We start from the raw sequence: 27316 nt of genomic DNA, 5'->3' as shown, positions 1-27316 counted from the left end.
TTCTCCATAACTTAATCAGAGACAACTGGAGGAGGAGGACAGAATATAGCAGTTATCGATTGCCAACTCAGAGAGACCGGTTTTGGGGCAGTACATTGAACGGCACTGTGGTATATAGTATTTTGCATTATGGTATTGCCGACCCCTTTACTTTTGTTGCCCCGCTTCGTGTCAATTTAGACCCTCTTACAACATGGGGCCACTTTAAAGTATTTTTTTCCAGGGCCACTTTAGGTTCCCAACCTGCCCCTATTTAGCTCCATGCATCTTTCCATCAACTTTGACCAGCCTTCCCATCCCTGCTGAAGAAAGGCATCCCCACAGCATGATGCTGCTACCACCATGTTTCACGGTGGGGATGATGTGTTTCAGGGTGATGTGCAGTGTTAGTTTTCTGCCACACACAGCATTTTGCTTTTAGACCAAAAAGTTCAATTTTGGTCTCATTTGACCAGAGCACCTTCTTCCACACGTTTACTGTGTCCCCTACACGGCTTGTGGCAAACTGAAAACGGGACTTCTTATGGCTTGCTTTCCAAAATGGCTTTCTTCTTGCCACTCTTCCACAAAGGCCAGATTTGTGGAGTACACAAGTTCTCTGCAGCTCCTCCAGAGTGACCATTGTCCTCTTGGCTGCTTCTCTAGTTAGTGCTCTCCTTGCTTGGGCTGTCAGTTAAGGTGTATTTTGTCTTGGTAGGTTTGCAGTTGTGCCATACTCCTTCCATTTTTGGATGATGGATTGAACAGTGCTCCGTGAGATGTTCAGAGCTTGGGATATTTTTTTTTATAATCTAACCATGCTTTACACTTCTCCACAACTTTATCCTTGACCTGTCTGCTGTGTTCCTTGGTTTTCATGATGCTGTTTGATCACTAACAAACCTCTGAGGCTTTCACAGAACACCTTTAGTTATTCTGAGAATACATTACATACAGGTAGACTCTATTTACTAATTAGGTGACTTCTGAAGGCAATTGGTTACAATGGATTTTATTTAGGGGTATCAGAGTACAGGGGGCTGAATACAAATGCACGCCACACTATTCCGATTTTTATTTATCGAAAATTTTGAAAACCATGTATCATTTTCTTTTCACTTCACACATACTTGCTACTTTGTGTTGGTCCATCACATAAAATCCCAATAAAATATTAAAAAAATTATGTTTGTGGGTGTAATGTGAAAAAATTCAAGGGGTATGAATACAAACAAAATACATTTCCAACATGCAAGAGTAAGGTCTGCATTAGTCCAGCAAATGAGTTCCTTCCCGACAATCACCTGCTCGTCATTGGAGGAGACTGCAGCTATTACATACATTGATCTCCTCCACAGTATGGGGAGAAACGATCGGTAATGCCATAGCTCGAACCCATACAAAATCATTATTTGACGGCAGCAGACTGATTAGAAGGTCAAAATTGCGATTGACTGGTGAACGATTGCTCGTTCTTTGGGTAATTGTCTGCACTTTTACACAGCGTTTCTACAAGCACTTGTTAGCGATGATCTGGCCTACTATCTTCAGGTCTAATACAGCTCTAAATGTGTCCATAAGGTAACACTTTCTTAGGGTGTAACAGGGCACACAGGGGTAGGTTCCTGTGCAGGGTCCACCCACCATCAGGGTGGTTTCCTGTGATCAGGGGTAGACAGGGATAGTACCCTCCCTGCCATTCCTCTTTCCTCACCCACATATCTACGTTACCCTTATCTTACCATGGAGTCTTGTTTTAGTATCTGTTTAGTGTACATTTGGCCCGGCCAGATCATAGTCTATCAGTTCCTTGTTTTAATGACACGTAATAAAAGTTATGTTATGCCCTCTGTGACTAAAACATAAGGTTACAGTAGCCAGACAAAGTTTCCTTTTGGCATATGTATAGCTGATATGCCACAAAAAAGGAATACACTGTATGTTAAAGGGGCTGTCCAAGTTATTTTTATTGATGACCTATCCTCAGAAAAGGTTATCAATATCAGACTGGCGGGGATCCAAATCCCAGCATGCCGGCCAATCAGCTGGTGGAAGAGAAGGCGTGCGCCGTGCCAGCGTAGCCTTCTCTTTATTGTTTACCTGCTTGCCGTAGCAACAGAGGTGGTGAACAGGTGTAATTAGAAGAAGCTGTCCCATTCACTTGAATGGGATGGCTCATTCCTATTTAAGTGTTTAGGAACGAGCCGTCCTATGGAAGTGAATGGGATGACTTTGGTGAATGGGATGTAATTACACCTGCTCACTTCTGCTGTTGAGATGGCGAACAGTTAAACAAAGAAGAGAAGACTACGCTGACACTACACGCGCCTTCTCTTCAACCAGCTGATCGGCGGGGGCTCTGGATGTTGGACCCCCGCCTGAGGATAGGTCATCAATATAAATAACTTGGACAACCCCTGTTAATCATCATAGATACATACTATAATAGCCCACATAATATAGTTAGGTCCATATATTTGGACAGAGACAACATTTTTCTAACTTTTTTCTGTACATTACCACAATGGATTTTGAACAAAACAATTCAGATGCAGTTGAAGTTCAGACTTTCAGCTTTAATTCAGTGAGTTGAACAAAATGATTTCATAAAAATGTGAGGAACTAAAGCCTTTTTTAACTCAATCCCTTCATTTCAGGGGCTCAAAAGTAATTAAATAATTGTAAATAAAATATTAATTTCTAATACTTGGTTGAAAACCCTTTGTTAGCAATGGCTGCCTGAAGTTTTGAACTCATGGACATCACCAGACGCTGTGTTTCCTCCTTTTTACAGCTCTGCCAGGCCTTTACTGCAGCGGTTTTCAGTTGCTGTTTGTGGGCCTTTCTGTCTGAAGTTTAGTCTTTAACAAGTGAAATGCTCTATTGGGTTCAGATCAGGTGACTGACTTGGCCATTCAAGAATATTCCACTTCTTTGCTTTAAAGGGGTTCTGCCCTTTCATTTAACTGATGATCTATCCTCTGGATAGATCATCAGCTTCTGATCGGCGGGGGTCCGACACCCGGGACCCCCGCCGATCAGCTGTTTGAGAAGGTGAATCCGGGGCAAATGGTCTACAATTTAACATGCAACATGTACATTTGATATATATATATATGACTGTATTAATGCAATTTAACCGCATGACTGTACTAATGCAAATCAACTACATGTATTATCTGCATAGAGCACTGAAAACTAGACCACTCCTTTTTGTGTATATATTGAATTCTTTATGAATTTCTATATAAATTATTTTTATATATATTGATCTTTATAAACTTGGACCATTACTTTCTACAGATACAATACTAATGATACCTCTATTCCGATTTTAGAGCAGATATTGAACTTCATCCAAGTTCACTAACAAGAGATGACTAGATCATATCCTTTTTGAGATTCATCCTTCTGGTGGTCATTTATAGGTAACTATAACAGAAACCCTCCTAAATCCCAGCCACAGCGTTATGTATAGGTAACTATAACAGAAACTCTCCTAAATCCCAGCCACATCGCCTCCCCAGCACAGACAGCTACTAACACGGCAAAGAGACCTGGCGCATGCGCAAATATTGAAAAAGCTGGCAGATCCAACACCCGACGCATGCGCAATGATAGAAGAAACAGGCCGCTCCAACGTCCGCCCAGACACGACACGCGCATGCGCATATCCTCACTGAAAGCTCCGGACGCCATCTTGGCATACCCGGAAGTATGCCAGCCAGTATCCGCCCCCCAATCATGCAGCGCAGCCGAACCTCCTCATAAAGGGGAACGGAGACACAACATACAGCATGGCTACCCGGACTACAGGCCTCAGCCTCCCGGACCACGTGCCTTAGGGACATAGAGCCCAACCAAGAGCAGCGTTTTCTGCCACCCACTGAGGGAATCCACCCCCACCCAGCTTTACACACCTTGCGGCAACAATTCGGGTAAGGACAGACAATGACTTATACCGCATCAATATTGCATGTACATAATTGCCTCTCTACCTGTATATTTGTTGCTATTTTGCTACCCTGCATGAACATGTCTGTTAAGTACCTGTAATTGCACTTGGCTAGACTAGCTTGTTACAACAGCATGACTTTTAAACCCTAGAACATGCATAGTATAGGGTTTTATCTATTTGCGCTATATCAGATTGAGCACCGATATGTCACAATGTCCTTTGCGACATTTACCAATTGGATGCTGCATGGGGCTGGACCAGCCAATTGCATGAACATGTTTTACCTCCACAGTACACGTATTACAGGGATCCGCTCTCTTGTGCCTTGTCAGATTTTACTTTTCATTCCTTAATTCCACCATTACTGCCTATCACCCCACTTTAAATTGGGTTGAGCACGGAATGATTCACCATAGAATAAACCCACGACCAAAGCCACCTACCCACCATGGATTACCCCGATGGAGATGACCCCACAGGATCCCCGGATGACAGACGACGCTCTCTTGACATGCCATATCGACACGTCTTCCTCTTTCTGTACACAATTCTATCGATATGTTATATGCTGTATGTCTATTCCGCACCTATTTATAACACTATATAAAGTGTACGATTTTCCTTAAAAATCCAATGCTGTAAGTTTTTTTGCATATGTATTGTAATCACTGTACACGTATTTATTGTGATATCTTGTATGCCTTTCCAGTTATACTGAAGAAGGCTATTAAGCCGAAAACGTTTTTTTGACTGGAACCGCACTAAATAAAGCTTTATACTGAAACTCAAAGTGGAGTACAGGAGTCCTTTTACACTATATATCTGGTTTGGGAACCATCTCCTAATACCCACGCTATCCAATTGGAGAGCTATCCAACCTTATAACGTCTGTTTGAGAAGGCAGCGGCGCTCCAGCAGCGCCGCGGCCTTCTCACTGTTTACCGCTGGGCCGCCGGCCAACTGACGTCACGACTAGTATCAACTAGCGTGGGCGCGGCTAAGCTCTGTTCACTTGAATGGAGCTTAGCCGCGCCCACGCTAGTTGATACTAGTCGCGACGTCAGTGGGCCGGCGGTAAACAGTGAGAAGGCCGCGGCGCTACTGGAGCGCCGCTGCCTTCTCAAACAGCTGATCGGCGGGGGTCCCGGCTGTCGGACCCCCGCCGATCAGAAGCTGATGATCTATCCAGAGGATAGATCATCAGTTAAATGAAAGTGCAGAACCCCTTTAATAAACTCCTGGGTTGCTTTGGCTTAATGTTTATGTCATTGTCCATCTGTATTATGAAACGCAGACAATCAGTTTGGCTGGATTTGAGCACACAGTATGTCTCTGAAAACCCCAGAATTCATCCGGCTGCTTCTGTCCTGTGTCACATCATCAATAAACACTAGGGACCCAGTGCCACTGGCAGCCATGTATGCCCAAGCCATCACACTGCCTCCGCCGTGTTTTACAGATGATGTGGTATGCTTTGGATCATGAGCTGTACCATGCCTTCGCCATACTTTTTTCTTTCTATCATTCTGGTAGAGGTTGATCTTGGTTTCATCTGTCCAAAGAATGTTCTTCCAGAAGTGTGCTTGTTTTTAAGATGTTTTTTTTAAGCAAAGTCCAATCTAGCCTTCTTATTCTTGAGGCTTATGAGTGGCTTGCACTGTGCAGTGAACCCTCTGTATTTACTTTCATGCAGTCTTCTCTTTATGGTAGATTTGGATATTGATACGCCTATATCCTGGAGAGCGTTGTTCACTTGGTTGGCTGTTGTGAAGGGGTTTCTCTTCACTATGGTAATTATTCTGCCATCATCCACCACTGTTGTATTCCGTGGGCGTCCAGGTCTTTTTGCATTGTTGAGGTCACCAGTGCTTTCTTTCCAGGGATGTACCGAACTGTAGATTTTGCCACTCCTAATAGTGTAGCAATTTCTCAGATGTTTTTTTTCTGTTTTCACAGATAAAGGATGGCTTGTTTCACCTGCATTGAGAGTTCCTTTGACCGTATGTTTACTTCTCAGCAAAATCTTCAAAAGGCAAGCACCACATCTCAAATCAACTCCAGGCCTTTTATGTGCTTAATTGAGAATGAAATAATGCAGGAATTGCCCACACCTGCCCATGAGCCTTTGAGCCAATTGTCCGATTACTTTTGATCCATTTAAAAACAGGGTGCCACATGTAAAGGAGCTGAAACGCCTAAACCCTTCATCCAATTTTAATGTGGATACCCTCAAATGAAAGCTAAAAGTCTGGACTTTATGTCCATGTCCATTATATAACTATGACTTAAATATGTTTTAGTAAACAGGTAATAAAAACAAAATTTGTGTCAGTGTCCAAATATATATGGACCTAACTGTATATGCCCAAATAAAAGCAATATACATTACCTTCGGGTCTATTTCTCCAAGGACATCATTCAGGACTTGTAATAACTGCATGGGTTCCAGTGAGTCAAATGTTATTAAATTCAGGTTCTTCTTAAATGGTTCCTTGTTCAATTTTTCCACAATGAATTTAAGTTGGTCACTCATATTGAATAGCGAGATTGAAATCTGTAAAAAAAAAAAAGATATTTCTTTAATTCCGATACAGGAAATAAACCGATTACGGTAACAAGGTTCAGCACTAATCACAATTCTGTATAGTGCGAATATCCTATAACAGGGCCAAATCAAAGCTGGTGGAGACTGCTGAGCATAACATGGCATTGACAAAACAATAAAGCACCAAGTAACTGTTCGAATCTAATAAAACTTTCTATGTGTGAAGATTATTGGGGAAAACTGAACAAATGAAAGGAGGTATACCCTGTTGGGCCGCCTCCATCATTGATAGAATATGAGATACAGTTGGGTATGAAGGCTTACATGTTCTTTATGGTATCCTGCCACATATTTGACCATCGATGGTGCAGCTGGGCCTATAGATCCTGCACAATCGTAGGTTTCTGAAGCTGGTGCCATAAATCTGTAAACCAGGCAGACCAAGGAAGTGTAAGGCTACTTTCACATCTGCGCTTTCCCTTTCCGCTATTGAGATCTGTCATAGGATCTCAATAGCGGGAGGAAAACGCTTTCGCTTTGTCCCCATTCATTGTCAATGGGGACAAAACTGAACTGAACGAAACGGAGTGCACCAAAATGTATTCCGTTCCGTTTGGTTGCGTCCCCATCGCAGACAAAATAACGCTGCAAGCAGCATTTTTCTGACCGCGATGTGGTGCGGAGCAAGACGGATCCGTCCTGACACACAATGTAAGTCAATGGGGACGGATCAGTTTTCTCTGATACAATAGAAAACAGATCCGTCACCCATTGACTTGCAATGGTGTTCATGATGGATCCGTCTTGGCTATTTTAAAGATAACACAACCGGATCCATGACGGATCCAGCAAAAACGCTGGTGTGAAAGTAGCCTAATCTGTCAGACATTCCTGGGACCTCTTGCTGTAGATGAGCATTATCCTGCTGAAAAATGCCAGATGGAAGCCCTGCCATGAGAAGCTACACATGTGGATGTCCTGCCCATACTGATGAGCTGTTAGTGTCCCTCGTATCACTGTCATATCTGATGGCTCCCATCACACCAGCACTCACTACAAAGTCTCCAGGTTTGAACCTGACCATGGTCAGATCCCAAACAGAACCTGGATTCATCACTAGAGATGATACAGTTCCAGTCCTTAGCAGTCTAGGTTTCTTATTCACGACACCACTTAAAATTTTTTTAAAAAAAGCGACGGCGGCTGGCTGTCAATTGCAGGAAACATAACGGGCGTCACAACACCAAACTTCCTTCTGCTAAGCGCCTGGAAATAGTCTGACCAGAGGCAGGGGTGTGTAATGGAGGTGCCACCTACACTGTGGGAGCTGCTCGTGTCTGTCAGCAGATCAATCCTCTCTACTGGTGGTCTGTCTGGGAAAACCAGAGCCTGTTCACTTCGTGTGTGTGTCCTCAGAACCGAACCCAAATTCGGATCCAAGTTTTTATATGGTTTTTCAGTTTAAAAATCAAATACTGACGTTATTTCCAGAAGTCTTTTGAAACTTTGGGAATAAGGGCTCATGCACACGAACGTTTTTTGCGTTTCGTATACGGGCCGTATTTTAATTCCATATAAGGTCTGTATACGGACCCATTCATTTCAATGGGTCCGCAAAAGATGCGGACAGCACTCTGTGTGCTGTCCGCAGCCACTGCTCCGTTCCGTGGTCCCGCAAAAATTATGAGGCATGTCTTATTCTTGTTCGTTTTGCGGACAAGAATAGGCATTTCTATAATCGGCCTCCTGTTCCGTTCCGCAAATTACGGAAGGCACACGGGCGGCATCCGTTTTTTGCCGATCGGCAATTTGCGGACCACAAAAAACGGCACTTTCGTGTGCATGAGCCCTAACTGACTTTGCCTTGTCGGAGGCTGTACATTTTAATGCTGTACGGAGACGGATCTCCATACAGCATTAAACCAAAGTTTTGAGTTTAGCGACTTGGGATCTAGGACCCGAAGCTCGCTTCGCTCATCCCTGGATCTAAAATGTAGGTGAAAGCACGACTCTCCCCGGTATCTGTTGTTCGTTGCATTTTAGGTTAGATTTTTACACGCTTAATCTTGTATTAAAGGGAACCTGTCACCAGGATTTTGTAAAAAAAAAAAAATCTCAGGCTATGAGCTGAGCGCTGCGATTGGCCAGCGCTACAGCCTGGGAGAAGGAGACCCCGGCAGGCTCCACCCAGTTGAACTGAACATATGAAGATACCGGAGCCTATACCGGGAGAACGGAGCGGCGTCCAGGTATAACAGTAAGTGCAGGGGGATCCCTGGGCGCCGCTCTCCATGTCTATATAGTTAGTTTACATTTTCTAGTGAAAGTCCTCTTTAAATAAGTAGTACAGCCAGAAGAATGGAGCTATGACCGATAATAAGAGCTAGCAAAGCTGCACCATGGCCTCTTCTGCCACTTAATTTTAATTCTTTCAGTATGTCTTTCTGCTGATAGTAGTTTCCAGAAAAAGATGGAGGCAATGAGGCGCTGAAGGCCCGTTTGGCATCCCTCTGTTTTATAACATATTTTTAGCTTTATTATTTTGCTTGTTAAAGGGAACCTGTCACCTGGATTTTGGGTATAGAGCTGAGGACATGGACTGCTAGATGGCCGCTAGCACATCCGCAATACCCAGTCCCCATAGCTCTGTGTGCTTTTATTGTGGGAAAAACCGATTTGATACATATGCAAATTAACCTGAGATGAGTCCTGTCCCTGAGATGAGTCCTGTATGTGAGATGAGTTAGAGACAGGACTCCTCTCGGGTTAATTTGCATATGTATCAAATCGTTTTTTTTTACACAATAAAAGCACACAGAGCTATGGGGACTGGATATTGCGGATGTGCTAGCGGTGATCTAGGAACCCATGTCCTCAGCTCTATGCACAAAATCCCGGTGACAGGTTCGCATTAAATGTTCTCATTTGGGCACATCTACTAATGCAAGTGACACATTTCCCATATAACTACCAAAAAGTACAGCATTAAAGGGGCGGTCACAGTGCACATCAGTAGTATCTATGGCCAGCCTGTGCATCAGGGGGTTGTGACAACTATGCAATGGTCTGCCATCAGTGGTGGTCAGGGGTAGTGACTGGATGATGGTGTCATATCCCAGTGACATGGCTTCAGGATGCATTTTTGCAGCTTGATTTTTGGGGCGACATCTTAAACCAGGCCGAGGGTTCTTGTTACAGGATATGTACTACACACACCTAGAATAGAAATGAACAGTGCTGTAAATTCCCAAATTCCCTTCGATAAACTCTATTAAGTAACTGCACTGTATTCATGCAATTCTTTTCTACATCATCTTTAAGGCGGGACGCCATGTAGGCCCACAATGAATGTATAAACAGCAACAGGAATGGCGGTAGACACACAGTTACCTGACACAGAAAAGCCTTCTCCGTTGATCGTGTAAGTAGCTTGCAGCAGTTGCCTAGGCGACGCTTCTCAGGCGTTACGTCACATCCTGTAATGACAGGAAGTCCACAAGACAAAGCGGACGCGTGTCACTGGTGCTCTTCCACAGCTTGTCGCATGCTGCCCCCTCGCGGTGAAATATGATATTGATATTGAGACGTCTCCTTTACCATTTCCCTTGCGGTCTTAAACTTTTTTTTTTAGCTTGCAGTAGAAGACTTGACGTTATACAAGTGGTACCTCGTTTACACCGGATATTGAGAACGTATCTAATTAATGTCTTCAGATTTTTAAAGGGAGAGTATATTTTTCTATCTTTTCACATGCCTCTGAAGCATTGTTGTAGTGATCTGTGGACACCCCAGTTTCCATCCTTATTTTCTGACATGTCTGTATGAGTCAGACCTTAAAGTATGTAGATAGTGGTAGGATGGCAAACATTAGCAGATGTTAAAGGGATTCTGTCATGAGATTTTACCCCTATAACCTAAACATATGCCCATGTCCGTACTCCGTACTAATAACATGAATCCTAAGCTGGCCTTATTAAACCTGCTTGTGGCTCTATTAGCCCAAAAAACAGGTGTCAATCACCTACCTAAGGTGCCCAAGGGGACGTCTGTTAATACAACGATACCACATATGTATAGGCTTTTTTTTTTATGTCTAAATAGTGTAAAAATACATTCAAAGTTTAATTTTTTTTTTTACATCACCATATTCTGACCCCCATAACTTTTTTATAGTTATCTACTGAGCTGTGTGGGGGCTCATTTTTTGCGGGACAATCTGTAGTTTTATTAATACCATTTTGGAGTGTGTGTGGACTTTTTGATCACATTTTATTACATTTTTTTGGGTAAGAGAAGCAATGAAAAAATGATGAATCAGCTATTTTGAACCTTTTTTCTGTTACGTCATTCACCGTATTAGAAAAATATTTTTATATTTAATAGTTTGGTCGTTTTCTGACGCAGTGATGCCCGTGATGTTTATATTTTTTGTTATTTATTTTTTTATTCTACGGAAAGGGCGATTAAAATTTTTATATTTAAAAAATAAATAAAAATTTATATATATTTGAACTTTTTTATGGTTTTGTAGCTCAAAACTGTGGCTAAAAAACTCTCTATTTAAAAAAAAATACTGTACCATGTTTCTTTTAGATCCATATTGGTACTAGAATTGCTCATTTCTTATGTTGGCCTGCTACTTGCTGGTCAAAATAAGAATTTCAGCTACAATACCCTGGGTCTCTTCAGAGAGACCCAGCATATTGAATTCAATTACCGGCATTCTCATTGACTGCAGAGTATGCCAGTAAGAAGCCTGGAAGTGCGAGCGCGAGGTTTTTTAGCTTTTAAAGGGAGTCTTTCATGCAGATTCACTCTATTAACCTAATAACAGTGTTATGTCCACGGCATCCCCCCTATTAAAACTGTGCTTACCGTTTGTTGCTTGCTATCATCGTTCTGCAGAAAAACACTTTGAATCCACATGCAAATGAGTCTGTGAAGGTGCCCAGGGGCGGCGTTACAACGGCCGGTGCCCAGGACCCTGGGTCATTTTCATACAAAGCCACTCCCCCTCTGCCGCGTCTGCCCGCCCTTAGTCTCTGCTCTAACCTCCCGTCCGTAATCCCGCTCATGCGCCGATGAACAGTGCGCATGCGGTAAACTGTGATGCCCCGGCCTGACTTTGCTCATTCAATGCGCACGCGCCGATATCGCGTTCATCGGCGCATGCGCGGGATTACGGATGGGAGGAGGCAGGTTAGAGCAGAGACTAAGGGCGGGCAGACGCGGCGGAGGGGGAGTGACTTCATATGAAAATGACCCAGGGGCCTGGGCACCGGCCGTTGTAACGCCGCCCCTGGGCACCTTCACAGCCTCATTTGCATGTGGATTAAAAGTGTTTTTCTGCAGAACGATGATAGCAAGCAACAAACGGTAAGCACAGTTTTAATAGGGGGGATGCCGTGGACATAACACTGTTAATAGGGTGAATCTGCGTGAAAGACTCCCTTTAAGTGCCGTGATCACACTTGATCATGGCATCTAAAGGCTTTAATGACCGCGATCGGCTGCGGGTATCTTCTGTTTGAAACATGTACAGTGTTGGTAGTGAAAGGGTTAACCTGCAAATTAGTGGGGGGGGGGGGGGGGGGGGGATTGGCCACCACAGGTGGCCAGGGTTGTGGCTGCTGCATCATATGCTGTCTGGGAGAGATCCTAATGATTATAAAAAAAAAGGATAGGCCACTAATATCTGCATCCCCCCCGATCAGCTGTTTCCTGCAGTTGTATGGAACAGGAAGCACAGCTATGTTCAAAGTGTAGTGGTCGTGCTAGGTTATTGTACTGTAGCTCAGCTCCCATTCACTTCAATATGAGATCAACTCCAGTAACCCAGCATGGCCACTACTCCTTGAACGTAGATGTATTTCCTGTTCCATTGAAAATGCTTGTTCCAGCACCTAAGATTGTAGGGAACAGCTGATTGGTGGGGGTGCAGGGTGATGAACCCTCAGTTATCAGATATAAATTACCTATGATCAATATCAGGAGTTTGGAAAACCAATTTAAATACGTACATACACACTTTATACTCACACACACAAATAATGGGCCCTTAGCTCTGCATTGAAAGAGAAATGCAAGGATTCAGCATAGTGGGCAGCATTAAAAGTGGGCACCAGGAAAGTCAGAGGCAGCTTCAGATCAGAAGTAGATTTCTCTATGTACGGCACATGTCAGACATAGACATAGTGTGACGGTAACGTACACTACACACAGGGGGGAGGATAGTGACCACTGCGCTCCACCATCACCCCTGGCCCTGCCTACTTGCCTCGCAAGTCCTAATGACAGGGGACAACTAGACGGCAGTCCCTAACTTAGGATACGTGCTGGGAAGATAGACAAGACAAATAACGGAACGTGAACGGACCGGGTCAATACCTAGAGAGCTACGCAGTACTAAGGAATGAGCAGAGAATAGTCAGGAAAAGCCAAGGTCAAATACCAGGAGAGAAACGAAGTACAACAGGAGTCCGCAAAGAATCGTCAGGTGGAAGCCGGGGTCAGGATACCAGGAGAGATGCGCAATACAGGAGGAGCAGGCAGAGAATCGTCAGGGAACACAGGATCAGGTAAGTATGCAGGAACAAAACAATCACCAGATACCTAAAATTAACAGGCAACCTGTGGCCAGCAGGCTGCCTGTATTTATAGTGGGGAGTGAGGGTCATGTGACGTGGCCAGTGTCACATGACTGACAGACCGACCAGTCGAGCACCAAGTGATCAGCTCGGCGCTCAAGGCAGACCTAGGAGCAGGGAGCCTACCAGCTAGCAAAGCCGCCCTGGGAACGAGGTCAAACACAGATCCTCGCTCCCATAGATAAGCAGCAGGTCTGCGGCTCATGGGAGACCGAGTGCGCCATCGGCACCCCGTTACAGTACCCCCCATTTACGAGGGGCCACCAGACCCAAGACTTCAGACGATGGCCTTTCAGGGTGTTCTAAATGAAATTTTCAAACAAGTCTAGGAGCATGAACCTCCCTGGCAGGTACTTAAGATCTCTCTTCAGGTCCATACCCCTTCCAGTGAATCAGGTACTGCAAGGAATTACGCACCTTCCTGACATCCACTATTTTAGACACCACACGGCAGAGGCGAGGCTTTTGATGGTACTACCGGTTCAAAATATTTTTTAAGTAGAGATTTATGGAACACATGATGAATGTGGAATGACTCGGGCAGCTCCAACCTAAATGATACCGGGTTAATCCCCTCCGTGATCTTATATGGTCCAATAAAACGAGGAGCAAACTTTTTAGAATCTACCTTAAGAGAGAGATTCTTGGAGGATAACCACACCTTATCCCCAACCAGAAAATTCGCGCCCCATGAACGTTTCCTATTGGCTTTGAGTCTTTGAGAACTTTGAGCCTTTTCTAGGTTCATTTGAAGAGAGCCTAACCGCCTCAGGGTTAGAGTGTCATGCCCTGCTCAGGTTATGTTCGGAGGTCTGCCAGGTTAGCAGCACGTGTGTAGCCTTTTGTTTTTGTTTTGGAGTTGAGCTATATCCGCCTCCCTTTAGGTGCACTGGGTGGGGTCATTGGTTTGAGTTTAAATTACACCCACTCCCAGTGTCCTGTGCGGGTTATAGCTTCTGTCTGGCTCTGAGAAAGAATGGAAGGATTGATTTGCTGTTCCTGCTCAGAAAATATAAGTTGGTTTTTGTTTTCTTGTGGTTGTCTGTCTAGGCTGTTAGAGAGACGCCTGCCCCCTCCAGGTCCTGAGGGAGCAGGCTGCCTCTATCCCCCTTTCACCATCTTAGGGATTTTAGGGAATCTTCCGCCTAGGCACGAGGACACGTTATTCCCACCTTCAGGGTCTGAACGTGGGCATAGAAGTCTAGGGAGAGCTGGTAGGGATTTGTCAGGAGGTGACCTTTATCCCCAGCTTCTTGCCTAGACACTTGTTTGTTTATTTTCTGTGTATCTGGTATCCTGTCCGCCGTGACATAGAGGAGGAGACGGATGACCCAGAATGAAAACGGGGATGAAAACCATGGTTACAAAAGAAAGGGGAGACCCCAGCAGAAGAATTAACACGGTTATTCAAAGCAAATTCAGCCAATGGAAGGTATTTAACCCATAATTGCTGGTCATCAGCAACATACGACCTCAGGAATTGTTCCACAGATTGATTAAGGCGTTCAGTCTGCCCATTACTCTCAGGGTGGTAGGCGGAGGAAAAAGACAACGAAATCTGACATCTTTGACAGAAAGCCCTCCAAAATTTGGACACAAACTGCACACCCCTGTCAGATACAATATTTTCCGGGATACCATGTAACTGTCCAATTTCTTTCACAAAAATAGATGCCAGGGTCTTGGCATTCGGGAGTTTAGACAGAGGAATGAAATAAACCATCCTGCTAAACCTATCGACCACTACCCAAACCACAGTCTTACCCTCCGCCGGCGGCAGGTCAGTAATAAAGTCCATCGAGATATGGGACCAGGGTCTACTGGGAATGGGTAGGGGTCGTAGGTTACCAGCAGGGCGAGTCCTAGGTGTCTTAGACCGAGCACAAACCTCACAGGCTGACACGTAGGACTTGACATCCCTAAATAGAGTGGGCCACCAATAGGATCTAGAAACCAGCTCTCTAGTGCCCTCAAAACCAGGATGTTCACAAAAGGCAGAATCATGACACTCACCCAACAGCTGGATCCGAAATTGTATGGGGACAAACAACTTATCTGTTGGGGTGGTTGCCGATGCCAGATGTTGTTCAGCCTTAATGAGAGCCGAGATATCTTGGGTTAAGGCTGCTACGAAGATATTTGCTGGTAGGATGGATTCAGGAGGTGCCTCTGTAGCAGTGCTCCAGACTAAAAAAAATACCTAGTAGCCATTGGCTCCTGAACTGAAAAATTTAGTCGCCAAATTAATTTTTAGTCACCAAATCGAAACCAAATCCAAATTTTGGTATCGTGACAATGCTACGCCGATCAGATCGGTGTAGGGTTGTTTCGATACCAAAATTTTGATTCGCTTTTGTCACCATAAAAAAGTATTGCGATACTCAATACCGCGCAAAAAAACAAACAAAAAAAACACAAAAAAAGCCACGTGCATTTCGCATTTTATGAAACGTTCGGCCCATAATAGAACAGTCCTTATCCTATTTTTTGGGGTGACAAGGTGACTAAAAAATGGCGAATGCTCACCGCATAGGAGATATTTTTTAATAATTTAATAGTTAGGACTTTTCGGACGCAGCGCTATGTAATATGTTTATTTATTTATTTATTGTTTATATATTTTATATGTAAAATTGGGAAAGGGGGGATTTAAACTTAAATTTTTAGGGTACTTTCACACTAGCGTTTTTCATTTCCGGCATAGAGTTCCGTCCTTGGGGCTTTATACCAGAAAATAACTGATCAGGCATATCCCCATGCATTCTGAATAGAGCGTAATCCGTTCAGGATGCATCAGGATGTCTTCAGTTCAGTCATTTTGACTGATCAGGCAAAAGATAAAACCGCAGCATGCTACGGTTTTATCTCCGGCGAAAAAAACTGAAGACTTGCCTAAATGCCGGATCTGGCATTTTTCCCAATAGGAATGTATTAGTGCCAGATCCGGCATTCAAAATACCGGAATGCAGGATCCGTCCTTCCGGTCTGCGCATGCACAGACCGGTAAAAATGTGTAAAAAGATACAAGACGGATCCGTCTGTCCGCATGACAAGCGGAGAGTTGGATTCATTCTTGCAATGCATTTGTGAGACGGATCCGCATCCGGATGCGTCTCACAAATGCTTTCAGTCACATCCAGATCGGGGGATCCAGCAGGCAGTTCCGACGACGGAACTGCTTGCTGGATCACACTGCCGCAAGTATGAAAATAGCCTTAGTGTTTGTGTTTTTTTTTTTTTTTTACTTACTATTAGCCCCCTTAGTGGCTGGAACCCTTGTCCTATTCACCCTTAGGCCCCTTTCACATTGGCGAGATTTCTGCGCGGGTGCAATGCGTGAGGTGAAAGCATTGCACCCGCACTGAATCTGGACCCATTCACTTCTATGGGGCTGCGCACATGAGCGGTGATTTTCACGCATCACTTGTGCGTTGCGTGAAAATCATAGCATGCTCTATGTTGTGTGTTTTTCACGCAACGCAGGCCCCATAGAAGTTAATGGGGCTGCGTGAAAATCGCAAGCAAGTGCGGATGCGGTGCGATTTTCACGCATGGTTGCTAGGTCACAGTCTATTAACTGTATTATTTTCCCTTATAACATGGTTATAAGGGAAAATAATAGCATTCTTTAATACAGAATGCTTAGTAGAAGGTCAATATAATAAACATTATATACACCCCAGTATAATAAACATTGGTGGCGCAGTGCTCCCCCCCCAACACCCCAGTATAACAAACATTGGTGGCGCAGTGCGCCCCCCCAACACCCCAGTATAATAAACATTGGTGGCGCAGTGTGCCCCCCCAACACCCCAGTATAATAAACATTGGTGGCGCAGTGCGCCCCCCCAACACCCCAGTATGATAAACATTGGTGGCGCAGTGCGCCCCCCCCCCAACACCCCAGTATAATAAACATTGGTGGCACAGTGGGCAGTGCCAATGAGGGTTAAAAAATAAAAAATAAATTAACTCACCTCCTCCAATTGATCGCGTAGCAGCCGGTCTCCTGTTCATTCTTCAGGACCTGTCAAAGGACCTGTGGTGACATCACTGTGCTCATCACATGGTACATCACATGATCCATCACCATGGTAATGGACCATGTGATGAACTCAGTGACATCACCACAGGTCCTGAAGAAAGAACAGGAGACCGGCAGCTACACGATCAATTGGAGGAGGGGATTTTTTTTTTTTTTTTAACCCTTATTGGTACTGCCCACTGCGCCACCAATGTTTATTATACTGGGGTGTTGGGGGGGCGCACTGGGAGCTGCGATCAGCGGCAGTTAACCCCTCAGGTACCGCACCTGAGGGGTTAACTGCAGCGGATCGCAGCTCCCTGACATAGAGGTCGGGTGCCGGCTATTTGATTCCGACACCCGCCTCTTGTATTTGTATTAACAGGTCAGTTATCTTCATTGGTGGCGCAGTGGCCACAGCCCCTCCCCTCCTCTTGTCTCTCTTCTTATTGGCGGCAGCAGCAGCATAGGGGGGAGGGAGAGACTCCTTCTTCACTGCGCTGCTGAGAAGAACATCGGCGTCGGGGCAGAGAACTATCATCTCCTGTGCCCGCCGCTATATTCAACTGCAGAGCTGCGGCGGCGGGTCTAGTCGCAAATGGCGACAAGACTAAAAAGTAATGGAGAATTCAAAACGAGTAAAAAACAGTGCCCATCTAGCCTGACGGGGATTCAACCTCTTAGCAGATTCGAGAAACATAAGGTTCTTATGGTCAGTGACAACAGTTACACAATGCCTTGCCCCCTCCAGAAAATGCCTCCACTCCTCAAATGCCCACTTAATGGCCAGCAACTCCCGATTCCCTATGTCGTAGTTTCTCTCGGTGGAAGAAAATTTTCTGGAAAAGAATGCACACGGTCTCAGGTTAGTTAGACTAACAGGACCTTGTGAAAGGACTGCTCCTGTGCCGCCCTCAGACGCATGCACCTCCACAATAAAAGGTCTCTCTTGATCTGGCTGGATCAGAATGGGAGCGCTACTGAATGCCTTTTTTAGTGTTTCAAACGAAGTAATGGCCTCAGTAGACCAGTTCTCCAAATCCGCCCCTTTCTTAGTAAGGTCGATCAACGGTTTAGCAATTACTGAAAAATTCTTAATAAATTTACGGTAGTAATTGGCAAAACCTAAGAACCGTTGTAAGGCCTTTAAGGATGAAGGCCTTACCCAGTACCTTACCAGGATCCATCTTGAAGGCGTGAGGGGTCAGGACATGCCCTAGAAACAGTATCTCCTGTACACCAAAGACACATTTCTCTTGTTTAGCGGACAACTGATTCTCCCTCAACACCTCTAATACTTGTCTAACATGAGACACATGAGATTTGAAATCAGGAGAGAATATCAAAATGTCGTCAAGATAGACAATGACAAATTTACCTAAAAACTCTCTAAGAATATCATTCATAAAGTTTTGGAACACAGCTGGGGCATTGCTGAGTCCAAAAGGCATAACCTGATATTTAAAGTGCCCTGCCGGAGTATTAAACGCCGTCTTCCATTCGTCTCTCTCCTTGATTCGGATTAGATTATATGCCCCTTTCAGGTCAATCTTAGAAAACCAGGTTGCCCCCAGAACCTGGTTAAATAAATCCAGAATCAATGGGAGAGAGAGTATCTATTCTGGATAGTGATCTTATTCAATTTCTAGTAATCGATACAAGGCCTAAGACCACCATCCTTCTTCTTAACAAAGAAAAACCCCGCTCCCATAGGAGAGTCTAATGTGCCCCTTACTGAGGCTTTCCTTAATATAATCTCCATGGCCTTGCGTTCGGGCTTAGAGAGATTATAAATACGCCCCTTAGGAAACCTGGCACCTTCCACTAACTCTTTGGCAAAAAGAAAAAATGTAGGGGTGCTCAAACCCTGTTGCACCGAGCACGGACCATGCCGGGAACCACAGCGTAACTTAAGTAAAGGAGAGAGAAAAGTCCAGCTAGATTAAAATGTTACCTTTATTTTTCAGTGCAGATTAAAAGCCAGTTACACTCCAGTCTACATGTTTCAGATCAAGGACAATAGCGATCCTTCCTCATGACATACACATACTGAGGAGGAGGTTGAATATATAGCGCCTCCACCTGAAAGCAGGTGGACGCACTAACTACAAGCTCCTCCTTTAAATGAAATTGACAACACATGCTGAAAGGCATGGTGAATTAAAACAAAAGAACACACATAGCTTATGGATCAAAAAATTCAGTAATGTAACATCAAATCGTGTTTCCGGTTAAGTCCGATCGGTATGGTGGACCCCATTTTGAAGATCCAGAACGACTCACGATTCAAAAGCTTCTTTTTGTAATTACCACCCCTTAATGGTGGAGTAACCCTCTCCAGGCCTTGCACAGTTAAACCCTCTGTATCACCACCATGCACAGCTGAAAAATGCAGGCTGACTGCAGACACATTTCTGGCATGTGAATGAGGGATGTCAGAGATGTGCCTGCGTAGTCTGACCTTAAGGCCATTAGTGGTGCAGCCAATGAACTGGAGGGAACATAGGGTGCATGAAATACAATACACCACATAAGTGGTGTTACAGTTAATGTATTGTTTGATGGAAAAACATTTATTCATGGCATAGGAAAAAACTACCTTGCCAGGTCGCATATAGGAGCAACACGTACAGATCTTATGCCCACATTTATAACTGCCGAGAAACCGCAACCAAACTGGAGAGGCTCGTGCCCCCTCAGTAAATAGAGAGGGGCAGAGTCTATTACCCAGCGTGGGCGCTCTGCGGGCTGAGCACAAAATGCCACCTTTCAAGATGCTACACCATTGGTCATCTGTTGACAATATAGGTAAGTGCTTTCTTACTATGTTACAAATCTGCGAATATTGTGTACTATAGGCAGTGACAAAAACAGGCAAACGAGAATGCCGTGACTGGTTAGTATTCTCAGAGCGACGTGTGCGATTATGGAGAGTAAATAATAATGTCTGTCTGGGTATGGACAGAGCCTGCTTCTGGGCGTGTTCCAAACCATGCTGGGAATCAGGGATGGACTGGGACAATAAAGTGGCCCTGGACTTCAGCCAGACCGGCCCACTTTATTTTTCCCAAACACACTCAAAAAAAAACATGTGAATGGCGCTGTTATGGAGGGGATCTGTGGATGGCACTGTTATGGAGAGGATCTGTGGATGGCACTGTTATGGAGGGGATCTGTGGATGGCACTGTTATGGGGGGATCTGTGGATGGCACTGTTATAGAGGGGGATCTGTGGATGACACATACCGTATATAGCATCTTATGCTATGTGTCATCCACAGATCCCCCTCCATAAGTGTCATCCACAGATCCCCCTCCATAACAGTGTCATCCACAGATCCCCCTCCATAACAGTGCCATCCACAGATCCCCCCCATAAGTGTCATCCACAGACCCCCCCCCCATAAGTGTCATCCACATGACAGACCCCCCCCCCATAACAGTGCCATCCACGGATCCCCCTCCCTATAACAGTGCCGTCATCCATAGATCCCCCTCCCCGCCACTCACATCTCACAGTAGTATACATTAATAAATCGGTATCCGATCCGGCTGCAGTGCAGGCTGCAGACAGTAACTTTAATTTTAACACAGGCAGCGCTCATCTCATCTCTTTAGTCTTTACTACAGTACCTTACAGGCTTACATTCATTCAGCTCCCGCCTCCAGCCTGAGCCTCCAGTAACAAGTGCGGGCGGCAGCGCTCACTCACTGACGTCACGCGCCTGCGCCGCCTAGTGGGAGGAGCAGGCGTGTGACGTCAGTGAGTGAGCGCCGCGCCGCCACCCCCACACTGCCCTGCTGTTACTGGAGCTTTACCCCCCTGCCCCTGATGGCGGCCCTGGCCGGCCCATAATTCGATCGGCCCACCGGGATTCTCCCGGTACTCCCGATGGCCAGTCCATCGCTGCTGGGAATATTGTCTGATAGAGAGGCGAGAGGCCGCAGAGCGCATCTCCATGCGGCATGTTGCGTCCTGAGTGCAGTTTCGTCTAATGCAAATAAACTCACCCTTGGGAATATTTTTGGCAACATGAGGAGGATGGCAAGATGCCGCATGGAGAATTGTATTGCCCGCAGTTTCTTTGCGAAAGGTGCGGGTGTAAATTAAATTGGTGCGCGCATCACCCTCAAGAGACAAATCCAGAAAAGAAATACAAGTGGCATGGAAATGCAGAGTGAATTTCAAATTGCATGTGTTGCAATTTAAAAACTCCCCAAAGAGTGGTATGGCCCCCACATCGCCCGACCATATGAATAGCAGGTAGTCGATGTAACGGCCATACCACTCCAGAGAGGATGCCCAGGGACTAGTCGGGGAGAACAAAAATGCCTGTTCCCACCAGGCCATAACTCTATGGCGCAATCATAAGGTCTATGGGGTGGTAGAACCTCCAGGGTAGGTGATGAGAACACATCAGAATATTCCCTTATGACTGTGGGTAATGTATCAGATTCTACTGAGACCCCAGCTTGTACCACAGACAAGCACGAGTCACACTTAGGTCCCCATTTCACCAACTCCCCCCTGGACCAATCAATAGTGGGGTTGTGTAATCGGAGCCAAGGCAACCCTAGTACCACCTCGACCGGTAAGGACTAAGAGGGAACATTTCTCAGAGTGGCACACCCCCACGGTTAAAGAAATCTCTGAGGTACATGACCTCACTATACCACCTACCAGGGGAGTGGCGTCAATAGTCATGACATGGATAGGTGTAGGAAGAGAAAAAATTGGAATACCCAGTCTAATGGCGTACTCAGAGTCAATAAAGCTGGCCGTGGAACCAGGGTCAACAAAGGCCTTACCCGGCCATTTATTAACCCCCAGAGATATTGTTAGGCTGGGTTCACACGGGCGTTGCAGGAAAATGTGCGGGTGCGTTGCGGGAACACCCACGATTTTTCCGCGCGAGTGCAAAACATTGTAATGCGTTTTGCACTTGCGTGAGAAAAATCGCGCATGTTTGGTACCCAAACCCGAACTTCTTCACAGAAGTTCGGGCTTGGGATCGGTGTTCTGTAGATTGTATTATTTCCCCTTATAACATAGTTATAAGGGAAAATAATAGCATTCTGAATACAGAATGCATAGTAAACTAGCGCTGGAGTGGTTAAAAAAAAATATATATAATTTAACTCACCTTAGTCCACTTGATCGCGTAGCCCGGCATCTCCTTCTGTCTCCTTTGCTGAGCAGGACCTGTGGTGAGCATTAATTACAGGTAAAGGACCTTTGGTGACGTCACTCCGGTCATCACATGATCCATCACCATGGTAAAAGATCATGTGATGGATCATGTGATGACCGGAGTGACGTCACCAAAGGTCCTTTACCTGTAATTAATGCTCACCACAGGTCCTGTTCAGCAAAGGAGACAGAAGGAGATGCCGGGCTACGCAATCAAGTGGACTAAGGTGAGTTAAATTTTTTTTAACATTTTTTAACCCCTCCAGCGCTAGTTTACTATGCATTCTGTATTCAGAATGCTATTATTTTCCCTTATAACCATGTTATAAGGGAAAATAATAATGATCGGGTCTCCATCCCGATCGTCTCCTAGCAAACGTGCGTGAAAATCGCGCCGCATCCGCACTTGCTTGCGGATGCTTGCGATTTTCTCGCAACCCCATTCACTTCTATGGGGCCTGCGTTGATTTTCACGCAACGCATAAGTGATGCGTGAAAATCACTGCTCTTCTGAACAGCCCCATTGAAATGAATGGGTGTCACTACCAGAGCTTTGAGACGTTCTCACAGCTCTGTTTCTCCACCCCTGTGATGATGTCACTACTAGAGTAAGGAGGAGTTCTCACTGCTCTGTTTCTCCGCCCCTGTGATGAAGTCTTTACTCTCTGTTTCCTTCCTCCCAGCTGTTTCTCCTGCAGTTGATTTCCCTGTCTTTAAATTACCCCTCCTCCTATTGTAGGGCGTGGATTATATTTCTCATTTCAGTTGTAGCTCTTGCTTGAGTATCTTCACTTGTAGCTATCAGTTCACTGGACCTGTGTTCTGCTGCAGCAAGCACTCCGGATATTGCCAGCTGTCCTTGGATCCGTCTTCTCTGCGGCTGCAGCACCTTCAGCTAAGTGTGCAGACATTGTTGTGTACCTGGTTATTTTCTGACCGGATCTGAGGTGGCCACGGTTCCCTCCATATACTGAGCAGGGCACCGGTGGCCGTGCCCCTTCCACTATTGTAGGGGTTACAGTGTTCATCAGTCTTAGGTACGTGGGCATGCCTCGTTCCGCCATTTGGATCCGGGCATGTGCTTTAGCAGCATAGGGAGAGCTTTGAGGGTCTGACAGGGGTCCCCCTTTATCCTCCCTAGTTTGGGTCCGGTCAGTAGCTCTTTTTACTGTGTTACTCTTGTTGCTCACATACAGCCATGACATTATAATCCATCAAAACCGTCCTTTTTTGACATGGATCCGCTTTCTGGCCTGGTTGACCGCATGCAGGGTCTTTCTTTGGAAGTAGCGGATCTCCGTCAATCTATGACTCAGCTCCAAGCATTGGGCTCTGCTCCGGCTCATGTAGTCTGTTGCGAGCCAAAGGTCTCACTTCCGGAGACGTTCTCCGGGGGCAGTGAGAATTTTGTTCGCTTCAGAGAGGCATGCAAACTCCATTTTTGCTTGTGTCCCCACTCCTCTGGTAAGGAGGAGCAGAGGGTGAGGATTGTCATCTCCCTGCTCAGGGGTAATGCTCAGACTTGGGCTTTTTCGCTGCCATCAGGGGATCCCTCTCTTCGATCCGTGGAAAGATTTTTCGTGGCCCTGGGGCAGATATATGATGACCCGGATCTTGTTGCTCTGGCCGAATCTAACTTACGTGTTTTATGCCAGAACAAACTGTCTGCGGAGCTTTATTGTTCTGAATTTCAGAGATGGGCAGCTGATTCAGGTTGGAATGATGCTGCACTCCGGAGTCACTTCTGTCATGGTCTCTCAGAGAGATTGAAAGATGCGTTTGCTTTCCATGAGAGACCAACGTCCTTAGAGTCTGCCATGTCATTGGCGGTACGCCTTGACAGGCGTCTAAGAGAAAGAAACAAGACCTCTCTGTCCAGCCATTGTCAGTCTAGGGGCAATGGTGCGGACTCATTCAGTGTGCAGGGGCCTCATCCTGTCTCGCTCCCCTCTGAGGAGGAGCCCATGCAGCTAGGTCGACTTGCCTCTGATAAAAGAGGATTTAGTCCTCAGAGTATGGTGTGTTTTTGTTGTTGCTTCATCTGCTACTTTGGGCAAAGTTGATGTAGGAATTGATGCTTTTCCTCTGACCTGCAGTTCCAGTTTTCTCCTGTCTGCCAGGGTGGCGCTAGAGAGCAAGGTCATTTCTTGTGAGATTTTTGTCGATAGTGGAGCGGCCGTCAATCTTATTGACACTCAATTTGTAGCCATGCATAGTTTTCAGGTTTGCACATTAGAAAAGGATATACCTGTTTTTGCTATTGACTCTGCTCCACTCTCACAGAGATCTCTGAAGGGCATTGTTCACAATATCCGGCTAGCTGTAGGTGACACTCATGTGGAGGATATATCTTGTTTTGTCCTTAATGGATTGCCTTCTCCTCTAGTTTTGGGGTTACCCTGGCTCACTAGACATAACCCCACTATTGATTGGCAAGGAAGGCAAATAAATGAGTGGAGTGACTTTTGTAGAGAGAATTGTCTCACAGCGACTTTTGCAGAGGTGTCTACTAAAACTGTGCCATCATTTCTCTCTGATTTCTCGGACGTGTTTTCCGAGAGCGGTGTTCAGGAGCTACCTCCTCACCGGGAGTTTGACTGTCCCATTAACCTCATTCCCGGCGCCAAGCTGCCAAAAGCACGCCTCTACAATCTCTCACAACCGGAAAGAATCGCAATGCGAACTTATATCTCCGAGAGTCTCGATAAGGGGCATATTCGTCCCTCAAAGTCACCTGTGGCCGCAGGTTTTTTTTTGTTAAAAAAAAAGATGGCTCTCTGAGACCTTGCCTAGATTTTAGGGAGCCCAACCGTATCACGATTCGCGATCCCTATCCCATTCCTCTGATCCCGGACCTATTCAACCAAATTGTTGGGGCCAAGGTGTTTTCCAAATTGGATTTGAGAGGCGCGTACAACCTGGTCAGGGTCAGAGAGGGGGATGAATGAAAAACGGCCTTTAATACCCCTAACGGGCATTTCGAGAATCTCGTTATGCCTTTCGGCCTGATGAATGCTCCGGCCGTCTTTCAGCATTTTGTTAATAGTATTTTCTACCATTTAATGGGGAAATTTGTATTGGTGTATCTTGATGATATTTTGATTTTTTCCCCTGATGTTCAGACCCATCAGGATCATCTTTTTCAGGTTCTGCAGATTCTGCGGGAAAATAAATTATACGCCAAGCTGGAGAAATGTCTTTTTATGGTATCGGAGATTCAATTTCTGGGTTTTCTCCTCTCTGCTTCTGGTTTTCGCATGGATCCGGAGAAGGTCCGTGCTGTACTTGAGTGGGAGCTTCCTGAGAATCAGAAGGCATTGATGCGCTTTCTGGGTTTTGCGAACTATTACAGAAAGTTCATTTTGAATTATTCCTCTGTTGTCAAACCCCTTACTGACATGACAAAAAAGGGGGCGGATTTTTCCTCTTGGTCGGAGGAGGCGCTTGCAGCCTTTTCTAAGATTTAAGAGAGTTTTGCGTCTGCTCCCGTCTTGGTGCATCCCGATGTTTCCTTACCTTTTATTGTTGAGGTGGATGCTTCCGAGGTGGGTGTGGGTGCAGTTTTGTCCCAGGGCCCTTCTCCTGCCAAATGGCGACCCTGTGCCTTTTTCTCTAAAAAAAACTCTCCCCGGCAGAGAGAAACTATGATGTGGGAGATAGGGAGTTGTTGGCCATCAAGTTGGCTTTCGAGGAATGGCGCCATTGGTTGGAGGGGGCCAGGCACCCTATCACCGTTTTTACCGACCATAAGAATCTGGCATACTTGGAGTCGGCCAGGCGTATGAATCCGAGACAGGCCAGATGGTCTCTGTTCTTCTCCAGATTCAATTTTGTCGTTACATTCCGACCTGGGATCAAAAATGTGAAGGCTGATGCTCTCTCTTGCTGTTTTCCGGGAGGAGGAAACTCCGAGGACCCGGGTCCCATTTTGGCGGAGGGGGTAGTTGTTTCTGCTCTATATTCCGATTTGGAGGCCGAGGTCCAGGCTGCCCAGACTGAGGCACCTGCCCGTTGTCCTTCTGGGAAGTTGTTCGTGCCTCCTGAGCTACGTCACAAACTCTTCAAGGAGCATCATGATACGGTTCTTGCTGGTCACCCCGGGAGTAGAGCCACGGTAGATCTCATTGCTCGGAGATTTTGGTGGCCGGCTCTTCGTAAGTCGGTGGAGGGTTTTGTGGCTGCTTGTGAGACGTGCGCTCGCGCTAAGGTCCCTCGTTCACGGCCTTCAGGTTCCCTTCTCCCGTTACCCATACCTTCCCGTCCTTGGACACACCTGTCTATGGACTTTATCACGGATCTTCCTCGTTCCTCGGGGAAGTCGGTGATCCTGGTGGTGGTGGAACGTTTTAGCAAGATGGCTCATTTCGTACCTTTCCCTGGTTTACCCAATGCTAAAACGTTGGCGCAAGCTTTTGTCGACCATATTGTTAAATTGCACGGCATTCCCTCTGATATTGTTTCCGATAGAGGCACGCAGTTTGTGTCCAGGTTCTGGTAGGCTTTCTGTTCTCGCCTGGGGGTTCGGCTGTCCTTCTCTTCTGCTTTTCACCCGCAGTCGAATGGTCAGACTGAGCGCCTCAATCAGAATCTGGAGACATATTTGCGCTGTTTTGTGGCAGAGAACCAGGAGGATTGGTGTTCATTTCTCCCTCTTGCTGAGTTTGCTCTGAACAACCGTCGTCAGGAGTCTTCTGATAAGTCACCATTCTTTGGTGCATATGGGTTCCATCCGCAGTTTGGGACATTCTCGTTAGGGGCTCTTTCTGGTTTACCTGAGGAGGAGAGATTTTCCTCGTCTTTGTCTACCATTTGGCAAAAGATTCAGAGTAATCTTAGAAAGATGAGTGAGAAGTATAAGCGTGTGGCTGATAAGAGACGTGTGATCTGGTGTGGTTGAATGTGGGTGATCTGGTGTGGTTGTCTACAAGAAATATTAAACTGAAGGTTCCCTCCTGGAAATTGGGTCCCAAGT

The 27316-nt window shown here is 45.7% G+C and overlaps 2 protein-coding genes across 4 annotated transcripts in view; one reads left to right on the top strand and one right to left on the bottom strand.

The window, feature by feature from the left end:
* Positions 1-9955, bottom strand: part of IFT81 (intraflagellar transport 81) — a 193186-nt gene extending 183231 nt beyond the window's left edge. The window contains exons 1-2 of one of the 2 annotated variants that reach the window (XM_040416067.1): positions 9873-9955; positions 6327-6491 (exon numbers count right to left, since the gene is read on the bottom strand). In XM_040416067.1, coding sequence (XP_040272001.1) covers positions 6327-6470 — 144 coding nt within the window. In that variant the 5' untranslated portion in view covers positions 6471-6491; positions 9873-9955. Of the gene's footprint in view, positions 1-6326; positions 6492-7536; positions 7643-9872 lie in introns of those variants that run through there. The other variant, XM_040416066.1, reaches the window with a different exon arrangement.
* The window catches only part of P2RX7 (purinergic receptor P2X 7), a 319484-nt gene continuing 301970 nt past the window's right edge, over positions 9803-27316 (top strand). Inside the window, exon 1 of one of the 2 annotated variants that reach the window (XM_040416069.1) lies at positions 9803-9903. In XM_040416069.1, the coding sequence (XP_040272003.1) occupies positions 9851-9903 (53 nt within the window). In that variant the 5' untranslated portion in view covers positions 9803-9850. The remainder of the gene's footprint in view (positions 9904-27316) is intronic. The other variant, XM_040416068.1, reaches the window with a different exon arrangement.

The sequence above is a fragment of the Bufo bufo genome, chromosome 2 (assembly GCF_905171765.1).
Source record: "Bufo bufo chromosome 2, aBufBuf1.1, whole genome shotgun sequence".
Classification (NCBI taxonomy): domain Eukaryota; kingdom Metazoa; phylum Chordata; class Amphibia; order Anura; family Bufonidae; genus Bufo; species Bufo bufo.
Note: the sequence above shows the minus strand (reverse complement) of the source record. Positions and strands in the feature narration are given on the sequence as shown.